The 16965-nt window shown below is 42.7% G+C and overlaps 1 protein-coding gene across 1 annotated transcript in view; it reads right to left on the bottom strand.

The window, feature by feature from the left end:
* The window catches only part of LOC149162803 (HEAT/U-box domain-containing protein), a 407100-nt gene that overhangs the window by 83193 nt on the left and 306942 nt on the right, over positions 1-16965 (bottom strand). Inside the window, exons 14-15 of the mRNA XM_089437404.1 lie at positions 15812-16914; positions 15212-15673 (exon numbers count right to left, since the gene is read on the bottom strand). Coding sequence (XP_089293530.1) covers positions 15212-15673; positions 15812-16914 — 1565 coding nt within the window. The remainder of the gene's footprint in view (positions 1-15211; positions 15674-15811; positions 16915-16965) is intronic.

Below are 16965 nucleotides of genomic sequence, written 5' to 3'. Positions count from 1 at the left end.
CCCACAGCAAATTTCTGCCTCTAAATTTATCTCCCCAGCATCTATGTTGAGCCTCCTGCGTTACCCTTCGCGCAGAGCTTACACTGACCCTTGAGAATTTCAGCCTTCCTTCCTTTGCCTTTTCCAAAGACTGAAAACCTTCCTCCCGGAATACTGCTGCCCTCCTCTTCCACCTACTACTCGCCCTCTAGCTCTATCTTCCCTACTGAGTTCCTGCTACTGAGAAAATCGAACTGCCTGGGCAACTGGGTATCTGCACTGATGTATCTTCCATCACCACATCGACCTCCTCTTATAATTCGTTATTGGAGCACCAACGGCCAAGATTAAAACACACTGATGGCTAGGATCATTTCTGGATCGATCTGTGAGAGTTTCTAGATGATTCTCACCTTGACTTAATTAATATTGATTAATTAACCATATTCCCTAAGTTTATACATGAAATATTTTAAAACTGGTTAATAATCTAATTAAGTCATTTCTAGGTGGAATTTCCAGAAATGATAGCTGGGTTTTGGAGATCTCATGTATTCTAGCCTCTCCACAAGATTTCGTGGCTAGAACACATATGATGCTACAAAAACTAACACTCCCTCTTAGCAAGGAATGTGTTCTAGTGCTACCGTACACTGTGTAGCAGCACCTTGTCTCTGCATCATCTCCTATCATGTTGTTGACGTGTGGTCATACTGCCCACCAACCACTGCGCTGTCAGACATACATGGAATGTGAACATAATCTGAATGATAAATCAATGAATTGCATATCTTATTCACAATGATACACATTAATAATACACAGGAGTGAACCTTGGTTTGATATTCCAAGTGGTCCCTTGGACTCCCTTTAGCTGTTCAACTTCCACACCAACCCTTAGAGGATTAGGTGTCCAACACTCCCCCCCTTAATCCGAAGGGTTATGTATGAATCCAAGAAGAGAGTTGTAATACAAAACGTGCAAAAATGCATGGCAACACTAGGTTGAACGTGCTCTCTGAAATGTTGGTATCAAGGGAGGTGGTTTAAGGATGACCACCAACACTAGAATGCTTAGTGCAGTTCCCTGGCAAGAATCTGAAGTCTTCTGCTACAGGAAGTGCCCCTAATGTTTTGAAGAGGGAAACCTTCAAACATGAAAGGGAGGTCTCACCCCGCATAAAAGGGAGAACCTCAACCTGAAAAGGGAGGTCTCAGCCTGTGATGGTTTAAGGATTACCACCAACTCTGGAATGTCTAATGCAATTCCTGGAACTCTTCCAAAACTAGCAAGAAGTTGAAGCCTTCTGCTAGAGAAAGTGTCCTCAATTCTTTGAAGAGGCATCACCAACTAAAGGCATGCTCAGGGGCATCTTTGTCTCCTGCTACAACTTTGAATCTAGTATGGCAGGTTGTGGCTCAGGCTTGCTTGATGTGGCTTTGAAGCTTGTAGATGACCATCACTTCCCCCCTGTTAGATACAAGGTGACATGATATAGAAACTCAACTGCAAGAATGTTCAATACTCTAGAACAAGTTTGGACATATGACTGAAATATCTTCTTGGCTATTGATGCCCATTGCCAAGAAGTGATCCATCCAAGATGAATCTTTGTTCTTGCAAGAGGCTTGTTTTTGAAGCATCTGTTTAAACAATGATTGGCTTTATGACAGTGCTTACATGGATGAAGATCAAAACTATGATCTTTCATATGGCCAACTCGGTCACAGTGTTGGCATTTCACAATCTGTTGTTGTTGTTGTGGAAGAAGGGCAGAATTTGGAACTTATGAAGGTGAACTGTGATGAAAGAATCCAGCACTCTGAAACTGAATGGGCTTTGAGTAATCTGGAATATGAAAGGAAACCTCCTTATTATATCCAAGACCTGTTCTGTGCCTGTTATAAACAAGCTCCTCCCAAGGTCTAATAACCGACTTGGGAGGTGTAGGCTGAATTTCTGCATCTACATGTACAATTGCCGCTTCATTTTGCATTTGATCTGAATCAATTTGTTTCTTATGAGAGTCTGTTTCAATGTTCTGAACAGAAGCAGGTTCAGAATGTTGACTCCACTGCTGTAATTCTTCTTGTTGAAGCTGAGATTCAAGTTCCAAAAATTCTACCTTTTCCTGTGTATGTTGCAGACAAGTTTGAATGTCAACAAGAGTAGTTTTGTTGATTTCGATTGTGTTGTCATTGGTGGACACGATTAGAGTTCCTAATAACTCCAATAATCCATGAATTTTTGTCATTATTCAAACAATTCAAGTCAATAAATGACCACAAATGTAATTGTAAAGGAAGATAGCTAGCAATGCAATATTTTTCAAAATTAAATGTGCCTAATTATAGTAGGGAAATCCTTGAAGCTATACTGCTTTCTGGCTGCTCGTAACATTCAACAATCATAAAAGTACATCCAAGCTCTCATGTGAATAAACTACACCATCCACATCATTGTCATCTACTCGGGTTGTTTTCTCTTCAATTTCTTCAAATTTCAACGAGCATTTTATGTCTAACAATCACGATCCCACTGTTAAAGCTAAAGAGCCAAGCAACTTCAATGGTGCAGAAATGCCTGTTCAAAAGCACACAAAATATCCGAGAGCTTCGAGAGTATCTTTCTTCAGTCAATGTTTTCTGAAATGTTGTCACCTATCCAACATTACCGTGGGGCCCGAGCAGATAGTTGGGTGTTGTTCGAATAAGCAGATCACAACCTAGAGGGCATGCGCAGGCCGCAAAGGAAGAAGTTGAAAAATCAAATTTTCCAAAGCAAGAGGAGAAGAAACCTGACTTAATAAATCTGAGTGAGGCACCTATTTCTTCTGAAGAGCAGGAAAACAAATTTGCATTAGCCTTATTCACTGGTTCCTCAGCCACATCGTCTGTCTCAAACAATTGGGAAACATTTTCAACTTTTGAGGGACCTGAATCAAATGGGACGACTTCAGCTTGGCAAACCCCATTAGCTGAAAATGGGAAGGCTGGATGGGAGCTTGCTTTGGTTGAGTCGGCAAGCAATCTTTCCAAGCAAAGCAACACGATGTTTGGAGGTTTTGACCCCTTACTTTTGGATGGCTTATATGATCAAGCTTCAACTCGTCAGCAGTACAATGCATATGTTCAAGCTGGGAGTTCAAGTAGTGTGGTTCTTCCTACACGGCAAGCAGCTTCACTCTTGGCATTACCTTAACAGGAAGTAAAATGGTATCACATCTCTACATTTCACCAAATAGCAAACGTTGAAGAGAAATGCAATTCTTGTTTAGAGAAATGAAAAGTTCAACTCCACATATGGATACTAACGTGGAGGTAGATTTGGTTGACCTCTAAAATCCCCTCGCATCCACCTATTTTTCATTCCAATCTGAATATGACTTGGCAGGATATTGCAGGTACCGTTCGATGTTATGCCTTTGCAGAGCCACAATCTTGTGCCAATCTAACTATTGGATATCTATCAAAGAAACTGAGGCTAACTCTGGCAGCTAAAGCACTCTCACATTTCCCATTGCATTTGAGACATTGTATTCAATGCTCATATAACATCAAGATGCAACTGTCTGTAGAGGCCCATGATTTGTTGACTAGTGTAAATCGACCATCAACGATGATGTTATGCCCGCAAACACTTCACTCCACCAGCATCACAATGCATGTAAATTGCCACAGCAAAAGAAAGGTGTTTCACATAGACAACCACCTCGACTTTTCAAATGACGGCATTGGAGCCTCTATTCAGAATGAGGAGGAGAATAGCTCCAATTCCACGGAGGCCTCGGTTGGTTCTGCCGAAGCGAATTATTCTTCGGTAACCCAAGTGTTGATTTGGGGTAGCATCGGATGTGCTCTAGCCACGAAATTTGGTGGAGAGGTTGGGGCACATGAGATCGCCAATACCCAAAAAGGGTTTGGGCAGATTCTAAATAGTTCAGGAGATATTAAAATAATTAATATTTTTAATGGAGTTCCTGAGTCTAAACTTAGGGAAAATAAAATATTAATGGGAATTAATATGAAACTATGTTAGAATGGTCCAAAAGACATGGATCAAGCCAGATCTAATATTAGCCGTTGATTAGGGACTTAATCTCAACCGTTGCTATGTCAACAGGAAAAGTATAAGAGGAGGCGTGAGGGTCACTTGGAAAACACACCAAAGTGATCAGTCATTCTATTCTCTAGAGCAGGGTTTGCTAAGAGAGATAGAATTAGTGATCGGGAGATGCAGCTGAGGGGCATTTGAGTACAAAGAGACAGAGAGGCAGAGATAGTGTCGAGAGAGCAGTGCAGTAGCCAAGGAGAGTGGCGCAAAGCCAGCCAAGGCTCACGCAGGGCCACGCAGAGGCAGTCAGGAGCTGCGTAGAGCCTCAGAGAGGTCAGCATTGCTGATGCAGAGGGCCAGAGGATTGACGCAAGGCCTCCCATGGCTAACGTAGACCCATCCGAGGTGACACATGGGCAGCGTGAGGCAGAGAGGGCTGATGCAGTCCAGAGAGAGGCTGACGTTAGGGTTTCTGGGGCAGATTTGTGTTGAATAGCCGCCGGAAGGATTATCCGGGGTTTCAGCCAGGAGATTTGTCAGAAACTAAGAGGTATTACTGCCAAGGAAATTCTCTCTTGGGTAGGCTAGTTTCAGCACCAAGATTGTACTCCGATATTGCTTAATAAGAAAACCCTCAAATAGCTGCAACGGTTTTCCCACATTGGGTTTTTCCGGGGACATTAGTCCAAAAATAACGGTGTCATATGGTGTGTTTGTTTCTGTTTCTTTTAGTTGTTGATCTATAATATGTTGAGCATGCACTAGTGTTTATTTTCAGTATTTACATTGTAAATAACTTGATAAGGAAAATAACAAGTAGATAGGAATAAATCAGATAAAGTGCATGGAGGGTTTCTAACTAAGTAAACTTAGAAACTTCAACATGGTATCAGAGCGTGATTGCAGATCATAGGAGGACTAAAGGACATCAGCCGAGCGTAGCAATAGCAATAGAAAATAGTTGTCCTGAGGTGACAGAAGTTGTTTCTAGCATAGCAACAACAAGGAAGGGTGATGATGCGCCTACATCATCAAGGGTGAGCAAGGAAGAGGCAGCGCAAAGGCTAAGGAAGGCAAAAGAAGCCTCACACAGCCACACAGTAGCTGGGAGGGCTAACGTAGTTGGCTGAGGAGGCTGGGTTGCTAGTGCCGGGATTGCGAAGAGCCTAGTAGCTCTCATCTTCAGGTTGATGGGGTTCAGAAAGCTGCGGGAATATTGCAGAGTGAAGCTAGTCAGGTACTGTAGTCAGAACAGTACCTGACAAATCAAGGCCAGAGGAGTTCCTACCAATGGTTTCTAGCCAAGGAACCCGGATCAGTGGTGCGGTTGCACAAGACGATCAGAGTAGGGGGCATCTCGACAGCGGTAGAAGGATTTCCAAGAGGGAAATCAGGACTCAGAGGGAGTCCAGAAGAGAACTTCTAGACGGGAAGTAGAGACTTAGAGGAGTCGAACAGAGAACTTCCAAGAGGGAAGTAGAGGAGCATCATGGCACTACATGGAGTAAGAGACCAAGATAGACTGGACGGAGCATCGAACTTCGAAGTCTGAAAGACCAGAAACTTATCCATACTTGACAGGAATCGTGTCAAGAACTTTGCCTTAAAGGTAATAGCTATCCCAGTTGACCCCAATGATAATGACAGGTACGAGGAGGCGATGGCGAGGGCCAAAAGCATTATCCTTGACGGGGTCAAGGATCATGTAGTACCACACATAGACGAGAAGGAAATGGCATTTGAGATGTGGGAGGCTCTCAAGAAGCTGTACCAGCATACTTCTATGTAGAGAAGAACGCTGCTTGAGAACCAGTTGAGGTTGTATCAGATGAAGAAGGGAGAACTGATTGACACCTTCCTCGAAGGACTGAATGAGATCCAAGATCAGTGGACTGTTATAAAGGCGACATAGGATCAGGAGCTGGTGGTGAGGGCAACCCTAAATGATGTCTCAGAAGACTGGGAGGTGTTTGTCCAGAGTATACTGGGCAGAGGGACTCTCCCTCCTTGGGACGAGATGTGGGCAGCTCTTTGCCAGGAAGAGATCACACGACAATCGAAGACGGGTAGCAGCAGCAAGGGGATCAAAGTCAAGCAGGAGGAGGAAGATGTTGCCTTAGCATCTAAGGGAAAGCAGGAAAAGCGGAAGAAGAAAGATCTCTCCAAGATCAAGTGCTTCCACTGTGGGGAGTTGGGTCATTATGCGACCCAGTGTCCAAGGAAGAAGAGTAAGGGAGAGTCTTTCGAGACTAAGGTAGCGCCAACACGAGTAGAGAAGGAAGTTTGGACAGACGATGATTGTGCCATGAGTGCACATGCGCCACTTGAGAAGAAGTGGGGAGACATCGAGTTGTAGTCAAACGAAGTACAGGCGATGAGGGGCAGGATCCTCGAGGTACCCAGCCTCTTGGATTAGACCTTGCTATAGGAGCCCCAAAGAGGAGTCGCAGGACTGGCTGAGTCGGGTAGAGACAGATGCGGATGGCGCCGCAGAGAGAGCTATAGTGCAGGAGTCCCGAGACAGCGCGAGGCTAGCAGGCTGCAGCAATGAGAGAGGCACAGGAGTGTTGCACCAGTGCAAGATGACACAGAGAGGTGTGCAACGATGCGAGATGCAGGGAGTTGTTGCAGCAACGCAGAGGTCAGAGAGGGAGCACTTGTCAGCGGCAGAGGGAGCTTCAGCATCAGTGGGTGTCTCTAGCCCAACAGGGAGGTCAAGTTGGGAGATCAGTGACTTACTTCTCAGTAACTGAGTTGCAGTGCAGCAGTGGGCAGCACGATACAACATGATGAGAGGAGGTGCAGTGCAGATGCAGTGCTGGGAGAAAGGACCAACAGTAACGCAAATGCAGAGGGAGTTGTCGTACAGGTGCAGCAGTGGCAGTGGCAGAACCATGGGCAGCAGTACAGGATTTAGCAATGCAGAAGACGTTGGGCAGGAAGGCCTAGCATCAGCACAGGTACCGATGCCGGATGATTAGAGTAATACTCAGTGAGGAGTATTGTTAGAGCACAGTCCTTGCTAAGAGGGAGAGTTGATTTGGGGTAGCATCAGATGTGCTCTAGCCACGAAATTTGGCGGAGAGGTTGGGGCACCCAGAAAGGGTTTGGGCAGATTCTAAATAGTTCAGGAGATATTAAAATAATTAATATTTTTAATGGAGTCCCTAAGTCTAAACTTAGGGAAAATAAAATATTAATGGGAATTAATATGAAACTGTGTTAGAATGGTCCAAAAGACATGGATTAAGCCAGATCTAATCTTAGCGGTTGATTAGGGACTTAATCTCGACAATTGATATGTCAACAGGAAAAGTATAAGAGGAGGCTTGAGGGTCACTTGAAGAACACACCAGAGTGATCAGTCATTCTATTCTCTAGAGCGGGGTTTGCTAAGAGAGACAAAATTAGTGATCGGGAGATGCAACTGAGGGGAATTTGAATACAGCGAGACAGAGAGGCAGAGATAGTGTCGGGAGAGCAGCGCAATAGCCAAGGAGAGTGATGCAGAGCCAGCCATGGCTCACGCAGGGCCACGCAGAGCCAGTCGAGAGTTGTGCAAAGCCTCAGAGAGGCCAGTGTTGCTGACACAGAGGGCCAGAGGGCTGACGCAGGGCCTCCTAGGGCCGACGCAAACCCATCCGGGGTGACGCAGGGCCAATGCGAGGCAGAGAGGGGCTAACGCAGTCCAAAGAGAGGCTGACGATGGGGTTTCTGGGGCAGATTTGTGCTGAGTAGTTGTCGGAAGGATTACTAGGGTTTCAGCTAGGAGATTTGTCAGAAACTAAGAGGTATTACTGCCAAGGAAATTCTCTTTTGGGTAGGCCAGTTTCGGCACCTAGATTATACTCTAATATTGCTTAATAAGAAAACCCTCATATAGTTGCACCAGTTTTCCCACATTGGGTTTTTCTGGTGACATTAGTCCAAAAATAATGGTGTCATATGGTGTGTTTGTTTATGTTTCTTTTAGTTGCTGATCTGTAATATGTTGAGCATGCACTAGTGTTTATTTTCAATATTTACATTGTAAATAACTTGTTAAGGAAAATAACAAGTAGGTAGGAATAAATCAGATAAAGTGCATGGAGGGTTTCTAACTAAGTAAACTTAGAAACTTCAACACCAAGTTACAGAGAAGCTTCCTACTGTCGAGCTCTGCGTTCCTATGGACACCCTTGCAGACCTGGAATGGCTATCGACCTTTGCGGAGGATTCTTTTATGTCGGTCGAGCAATGTGTGTATGGAGGCCGAGACCACAGTGTTCCAAAAAGAACACTAGAAGACAGTGACGGTATAGTTATTGCAAACAGTGGTATACAACGGAAACCACGTCGTATATGTAGACAGCGTTAAATGAATATCGGTATGGCGTTAGGATTGGTGGTATGGCATTATGGCGTTACAGCATACAATGTTAAAAGAGCCACAGGTGGAGGCAATGAATACCAATGAATACACAAAAAGCGTTGTATATGGGCTGCAGCACAGAGATAACATTGTATATGGGTCGCAAGACAGAGACAACGTTGTATATGAGTTGATTGTGCAGAAGTTAATCATAGCGCTCTGACTGGAATATGCAAAATGGAAAGCCTAGTAGCGTTGTATGCCAGGTTTTCAAATAATAACTGCACATTAATGCTTTGTCCTATAAATAACTTAAAGCAGGTATCTCAAGGCTACGGTAAGGCAAAGTTGAATGATACCACCATCATGCCATTACATATGTCCATTGAAAGACACTAAAACTCAAAGCATGTATTGACTTTCATTCAATACTCGGCATTTAAAAAACACGACATTATCAGCCTTTTCAACCAAGACAACGCACAGTCATCAAAGAATTTCAATGAACTGAAAACTTCATCGACAATCCAAAAACTTCAATGTACAGTCGACAAATTACATACCAACATATGCAGGAAGCCAACACACAATCTACGCTCACCCAGGGAGTCATTGCACAACGTCATCATCCTTCAACGTATCATACTCTTCAACACACAATCGCACAGTCCAACCTTCACTTCATTACAGCGCCTAGAGCAGCGTACACACACATCAAACTATTTGACGCTGAAAGCAGAGAATAATGGCAGGGAAATAATGGCTCAAAATGGAGCAGGACCAGCAATCGCCCACTCTGATACCATGTCATACATACATGGAATGTGAACAGAATCTGAATGATAAATCAATGAATTGCATATCTTATTCACAATGATACATATTTATAATAAATAGGAGTGACCCTTAGTTTCATATTCCGAATGGTCCCTTGCACTCCCTTTGGCTGTTCAGCTTCCACACCAACCCTTAGAGGATTAGGTGTCCAACAACTCTGATATATGCTGCATTTGTGTTGCTACTGACCCTGATGAACTGATGCCAACACTGCATCTGCATTGCAACTCCCTCTCATCTATTGTTGTTGCAACTGCAACATCTGCAACTGAAAATCATCCAAGGTAGCTTGTCCCTGTTACTGAAACGGGTTCTCCATCATACCCATTTGTTCTCTAAAATAGACGAACTTATCGCTCCCTAGAGCTTTCGTGAGTATATCTGCAACCTACTCTTCTGTGGGAACATATTGTAGTTGGACTGCTCCACGTTGTACACAATCTCTGATAAATGGCACCGAATATTGATGTGCTTTGACTTGTCATGAAACACTACATTCTCAGAGAGATTTATGCAACTCTGATTATCATAGTAGACAGTGGCCACCTCCATCCTTTGCCTAAACAAGCTTACTGGCAACTTTCGAAACCATATAGCTTCGGACATAGATGTGTTGGCTACCATATACTCTGCTTCTGCAGAGCTCAGTACTACTGACTTCTGCTTCCTGCTACACCAAGAAACCATCCCTGATCCAACACTAAAGCAGTGCCTGAAGGTACTTTTCCTGTCCACCGAACTATCTTCCCTATCTGCATATGTGTACCCACAAAGTCTAACATAATCCCCTCGAGTATATCTCAACCCATACTCCACTGTGTCAGGAACATACCTCAGAATATGCCTCGTTGCTACCCAATGTACCCTCTTCAGTTCTACCATGAACTGACTTAGGATATTGACTGCGGAGCTAATATCTAGCCTAGTGTTGACCAAATACATGAGAGACCCAATGAGTTGTCTATACAAGTTGGAGTCGACATCCTTGTCATCTGAGGCATCTATCTTCTTCTAGTTGGTGATCATGGGCATAGACATGCGTCTGTAATCCTGCATTTTGAATCTCTTCATAATATCCATAATGAATTTTCCTTGTCCAAGGAATATCTCCCCATCCTTCTGCCAGACTTCCAATCCTATGAAATAGTGCATCAACCGCAAATCCTTCATATTAAATCCTGCTGCCAGGTTCAACGTGCAGTCCTTTATGAGCCCTAATAATCATGTCAAAAAGTGATCATCCACATACAAGACTATAATGAGTGGCTCACCCTCTACCATCAAATAGTAAAGTTTGGAATCTATGTCACTCTTGAGGAATCCCATCTGCTGAAAGTAGCTGTCAATCCTACCATAACATGCCCTGGGAGCCTGCTTGAGTCCGTATAGAGCTTTCTTCAATCTGCACACCTGAGTGTGCCTCTCATGAGTCTCAAAGCCCTTTGGCTATTCTATGTACATTTCTTCCTCTATCACCCCATTCAAGAAGGTTGTCTTGACGTCCATCTGGTTAACCTGCCATCCCATCTAAGCTTCCAGGAACATAACTAACCAGATAGAAGTGTATCTGGCAACTGGAGCGAAGGTCTCTTCATAATCTATCCCTTCTTTTTGTGCATATCCCTTTTCCACAAACCTAGCCTTGTACTTTTCCACAATGTCATCTGCCGCATATTTGATCTTATAGATCCATATAGAACCTACAACCGATTTGTCTTCTGGCCTTGGCACTACCTCCCAAACATCATTCATCATGATAGAGCTATACTCTTCTACCATGGCATCTACCCACACTTGATGTTGTGTGGCCTCCTCAAAGCTGGAAGGTTCTGCAACTTGAGCCACCAACGCTTGGTACCTCTCAGGCTCCCTACATTGTCTTTGTTCGTCCTAGGAGTTCCAATAAACTCCTCTTCATCTGTCAATGTCTGACAAAACTCTCTGCTGGCTCGACCATTATTCGTGGTAGGTTCAGCAAGCTCCTCCTCATCCTGCCTCTACTGCTCCATCTGCTGAGAACTCCCCAGATTTCCTGCACCTGAGGAAATACTAGTATTGGTCACAATACTTGACCCTTGTGACTATCCTCCTACCTGTCTCACTGGCTGCCCATGCTGCTGGACCAAAGGAGCTTCTGTTGACTGATTTTGATCACCTACAGGCATCTCATGAGATCTCTTGAAAGCTTGGTCCTCCATGAACTTCACGTCTCGCCTTACAACAATCTCCCTATTGCTAGGAATGCAGATTTTGTATGCCTTTGAGGTTCGTTGTACACAACGAAGAACCCCTTCTCTGCAATCTGATCTAGTTTGGTACGTTTATCATGTGGCACGTGGCAATAAGCAACGCTGCCAAAAATTCTAAAGTGGCTAACTTCTAGTTTCTTCCCTGTGAAGACACCTTCTAGCGTTTTTTTCCCCAATGCTCTATGAGGAGTCTTGTTCTGAATATATATTGTCGTGTTACATGCCTTTGCCCATAGAAATCTAGGTAGATCCTAGTCATATAACATAGCCTTTGCAGCTCCAACAATGGTTTTGTTTTTCCGCTCCACTACACATTCTGTTGTGGATTATATGGAGTTGTCTATTCTCTTTTGATGCCTTCCTTCACACAGAAATCTGTGAATTCTTTATCTGAGCGAAGCACCTTAATCTTCTTCTCTGTCACATTCTCCACAAGAGCTTTAAACTCTCTGAAACGATCAAAGACCTCATCTTTGGTCTTCAAGAAGTAGATCCAGGTTTTCCTGGAATGGTCATCAATAAAGGTGACGAAATATTCCGCACCTTTGAAAGCTCTAGTGGACATGGGCCGCAAATATCTGAATGCATAAGTCCTAACACACCATCAGCTCTATTGTCACTTCTTGAAAATGTTGCCTTAGCATACTTCCCAAGTACACATCCTCTGCACACATCATCATGTTTTGTGCCAAGTTCTGGAACCCCTATTACTATTTCTCTAAGCATCCAAAGTGCTCCATGGTGTAGATCCCATTCTCCTATACCATAACTCATTCAGCTCCTACCCACTGCTCCTGTCACTGCCTATTAGTGCCATTGGAGAATCGATTTGTAACCGGTACAATTTGTTACTTCGAACTCCAATTTGTCTTACCTTTTTCCAGCTCGGGTGTTTGACATACACTTTCTTCCCTATGAAGTGAATATCATACCCCTTATCCTGTAACTAGGATACTGAAATCAGGTTCATACCCAATCTTGGCACATGCAATACATCTATAGTGCTAGTGCTTGCTCCTAACTCCCTCTGAAAATCTAGGTACCTCTCCCTACTGGAGTACATTTTGTTTTGTTTCCCATAGTAATATAGAAGTTCATCTGCTCCTCGTTGTAGTTAGGGAAATATTCTCTAAACCCTGTCATGTGAGTTGATGCCCCACTATCTATATGCCAGACACCTTGTGAAGATGATCATGATAAGCAAGCAAATTCTCCCTCCAATCCAGAAGACAAATCTGAAATCTCCTGAATGTTACTTTTGTCCATGGTTATGCTGAGAATTTATAGTGTGTTATTCCTCCTTTCCACCCCTGACGTTGGCTCTGCTCTAGTGAACTGCTGCAAAAACCCTATGTGTCCAGCTAGCGATCTGCTCAACTAGAAAATCTGAGCTGCTCCCTCTGCCTCTAGAATCACTTGCTCTAGAAGCATCGAATTTTTCTGCCCCTCAAAAAAAACGGTCTTCTTCAAGCAATTCAGCGTTCTGCAAAAAAGATTGTGTTGCCCCTTGGGAATTTCAGCGTGCTGCCCACACAGAGTAGTGAAATTCCTTCTTTTCGCTTCTGAGCTCTCCGGCTGATCAGCCTAGCTTCGATACCATGTGAAATTTTTATCTATTGCAGCTACTGGAAATTATTCTTCTAATTGAAAATTTAATTATGCAGTTTATTTGCTACAGCAAACATAGAATAAATTCACAACTGCAATTTTCACCATAAAAAATACTGCGGAAAATAAAAATAATGGAACAAAGAAATTCTAGCACACACAAGAATTTTGACATAGTTATTTTTGGGCAATTGTCCCCGAAAAAACCCAATGCGGGAAAAACGATGCAGCAGATGAGGGTTTTATTATTATTCTTCAACAGCAATTCTGAGTACAATAATTTAGATGCCCAATTGGTAATCTAATCTAAAGAAAATACTGGCAAAATCTATTGAGGAATTTTCTCTCACCCCACAGCTAATTTTTGCCTCTGAAATTACCTTCCAGCGTCTGCGCTGAGCCTCCTGCGTCACCCTCCAAGCAGGGCTTACGCTAACCCTTGATAATTTCAGCCTTCCTTCCTTTGCCTCTTCCGAAGACTAGAAACCTTCCTCCCGAAATACGGTTGCCCTCCTCTTCCACCTGCTACTCACCCTCTAGCTCTATCTTCTTTGTTGAGCTACTTCTACTGAGAAAAATCAAACTGCCTGGGCAACTGAGTATCTGCATTGGTGTATCCTCCATCACCACATCGACCTCCTCTTATAATCCACTGTTAGAGCACCAACAGCCAAGATTAAAACATAATCTATGGCTAGGATCATTTCTAGATCGATCTATGTGAGTTTCTAGATGTTCTCGCCTTGACTTAATTAATACTTATAAATTAACCATATTCCTTAAGTTTATACCTAGGAAATATTTAAAATCTGCCTTATCAAATTTGGCCGAGCTGCCTATAAATAGTTGTTTCCCATCATAATGACCCGACATGTCCTTTGGAGAGTTTATATTATTCTTTTTTGAAGCTGACTTGAAGGAGAGCTCTTGTGCTTGTCGTGGAGGGCTTTCATACTTATTTAGTGACTCATACAAAATGTAACATGCCCAAGATGGGTCCTTCATACATGACATAGACTCAAATTGACTTTTTATGACTAGATGACAACTCCTAAAGGCTCACGATGGGAGCCATCGCTAAAAATAAAATTCCTTGTTCATGAAACCAATGAGACAAGTATTACAATAATAATATTATTTTTCTTCTTTTTTTCATCAATTACATAAAATCACAATTACACGTTATGAAGACCAAACCTAGTTACACTTTTCAACGCTCCCTCTTAACTAGGGAGGTATTCATAATGGTACTTGGTCATTCTCAATCTGAAAAATTCTCATAAGAAAAATCGGATTGGTAACCCATCTGTTTAGCATCATATCAACCAGCATTGTCACATAGCAAGGCCTTCACTAACAGCTCTATCTCTCCACGAGATCTGAGCACAATGCTAGTGAGACCAATGATGTATAGACACCCTCATCATTGTAATTTCTAAGGTTGTTTGGTATGATGATTTATCTTGAACGGTAAGCAGATTTTCTTGAGTGATTTGACAAGTATATAGATGCTAAAGAGACAGATTTGTTACTGCAATAAATCCTCTGTAATAAGGATAATTTCAGATGTGCTCTATGTTGGGGATTGGGCAGCATGCCCTTAGGGCTGGAAACATAATTCCCTGAAGTACAGTTATTTCATGCATATTTTCCTGGGCTGCCTTATGTATTTGGTTGAACAGAATTGAAATATATACCGCCATGAAAAGGAAATATCACACCGTTAACTCAAGGATAAAACAAAAATGGGTGGTTGGGCCATGGTGGAAAGCTAATGGTGACATCCCTTTTCTCCCGGCTATGTGACACGATATATGCATGATCAAAGGTATTTATTTTGTAAACTCTATGTTATGTTAAACTTTCGATATCTCTTTCGGAAAATATTGTTAAATCCTTAAAACTCTGAAAACTTGTGGCAGAATTGTAGATTTAAAGGCATTTTGAACTCAGAATGGCATTTTGTTACTTTTTTAGTTGTCACAAGGAAGTGACAGTGGTTTGCTTGTTGCAGCTCAATTGGTTTATTGAAAAATTATGCTTGTAGTAGATGTAAAATGTTTTTGAAGTGAATGAAATCTGTTCTTTGATTAAAAAAAAAGTGTTGGCAAAACATTAGATAAATTAAAATACCTGAGAGAACTCATCAGCAAGAAGTTGAGGGCTACACCACGCTGTAGTAAATGCCTCAATAGACAATGCTGCAGATCTATCCCTTAAACTAGTGAACCAATCACGAACATATGTTGGTAGAACACGAAGCATCAATCCATAAACTGCACCAGCAAGTGTAGCCATTTCCTCTATCCCTATTGGCCATAATGCCTCCACAGCGAAAGATAATGAGTTTGTTGCAGCTGATTGTCTTGCTGCAGTTGCAGCATTCGTTGCTTCAATTACAGCTGCATTACCTTTCTTCTTTAACCCAGGTGATGAGCTTTGCTTTAATGGTATATGGTGAAAAAGGATATCCAATAATGTTGAAGGACTGCCAAAATCTTGTATATATTGTACCATGCGTTCCCTTGCAGCCGATAGAGAAGGCACTGCTTGGAGACGAGTCAAAAATAATGACCATGCAAGCAGATATCGGACCTACAAATGTACAAGACAATACACATAACAGACATAAATGACAAACCTACTGCATATCAAAAAACATCTGAAGTCCAACTTTGACAAATTTTTGTTATAGTAAAATTTTCAGTTCATGCACAGCAACCTTTGCATTACCCGATTATCTGCAGTAAGATGGCTTTCGAGTAGCTCAGAAGGTGGAGTCTGAAGGACAGAATGAAGCTCAGCCCTAACAAAAGATGGCTCTTCTGAAGATGAATCGATGTCTGTAGTTTGATCAGCCTCTCCATTTTCTGCAGTGCTTTCTTCTGATTGGGAGCTAAGAACTTCTTTTGTGACGCCAAATGGCTGAACTGGATCAGTTGAAAGAAAATTATAGGCAGCCCATTGCAAAGATGAAATTGGATAAACTGAAAAAAGAATAGCATACAAAGCATTTATTCCTCCTTTTCTTAGCCCCCACAGGTCAGCTGCCCGCATTGCTGCTTCCCTTGCTCGTGATGGAGCACAAAGTACAATAGCAGCAACATTTTCCCAGAAGTGAACATCATGCTGTCGTGATAGTGCTATGACAGCTCCAGCAGCTTTTCCTGAACAAGAGCTTGATGCAATCGACTCAGCTAAACCTGTAGCAAAAAACAACCGAAGAATGTCTTCAAAAGCACGTATTTCTGCTCTTTCCCAATTGACAGCCTTTAAGGAGTTCAACGAACTGGTCATTACTGCTCCATCTAGATTCTGAAGTCCAAACAGAAGACCGAAAATGAAAACACATGTTTCTGCTAGATCCATTGGAAAATCCCTAGACCCATTAACTATCTTTTCAACATACTCTATTGTATGATCGACTTCTACTCTTGTAGCATCATGAATGCCTTCTGCCAATTCCTCCATGTGACCAACTACTGACTCTAGCCATTTGCGCAGCTGAGCAAGCACAAAAACCCATTCATGTTCCCCAAATGCTTGCCAACAATACCCAATAGCAACTGCCATTAGTCGAGCCAGACCTAGTTCTCTGGCATGCTCCCATCTAATATCTCTATTTGACACTGTAGCCAACGAGGCTCGACGCTCAGCTGCAAGTGCATGATATCCAGATATCGCTTCCTGAGAAGCTTGCTTCTGGAACAAGGCCAAGAGCAGTTCTCTTTCTTGTGTACTTATGTTAGCTGCAGATGCCATCACTAAGGTTGCCATCCCACCAACTGAACTGAAAGGAAAACAGGACACTGCCACACGAACCCATTCTTCTACATCTGCAACATATAAAAGAAAATTATTATTTGGCATTGTCTAATTTCCAGGCA

The sequence above is a fragment of the Pinus tabuliformis genome, chromosome 5_2 (genome assembly GCF_031772625.1).
Source record: "Pinus tabuliformis cultivar Carrire ecotype Pingquan chromosome 5_2, CPIR1, whole genome shotgun sequence".
In the NCBI taxonomy this organism is placed as follows: domain Eukaryota; kingdom Viridiplantae; phylum Streptophyta; class Pinopsida; order Pinales; family Pinaceae; genus Pinus; species Pinus tabuliformis.
The sequence above is the reverse complement of the archived record's forward strand: the minus strand, read 5'-3'. Positions and strand labels throughout refer to the sequence as shown.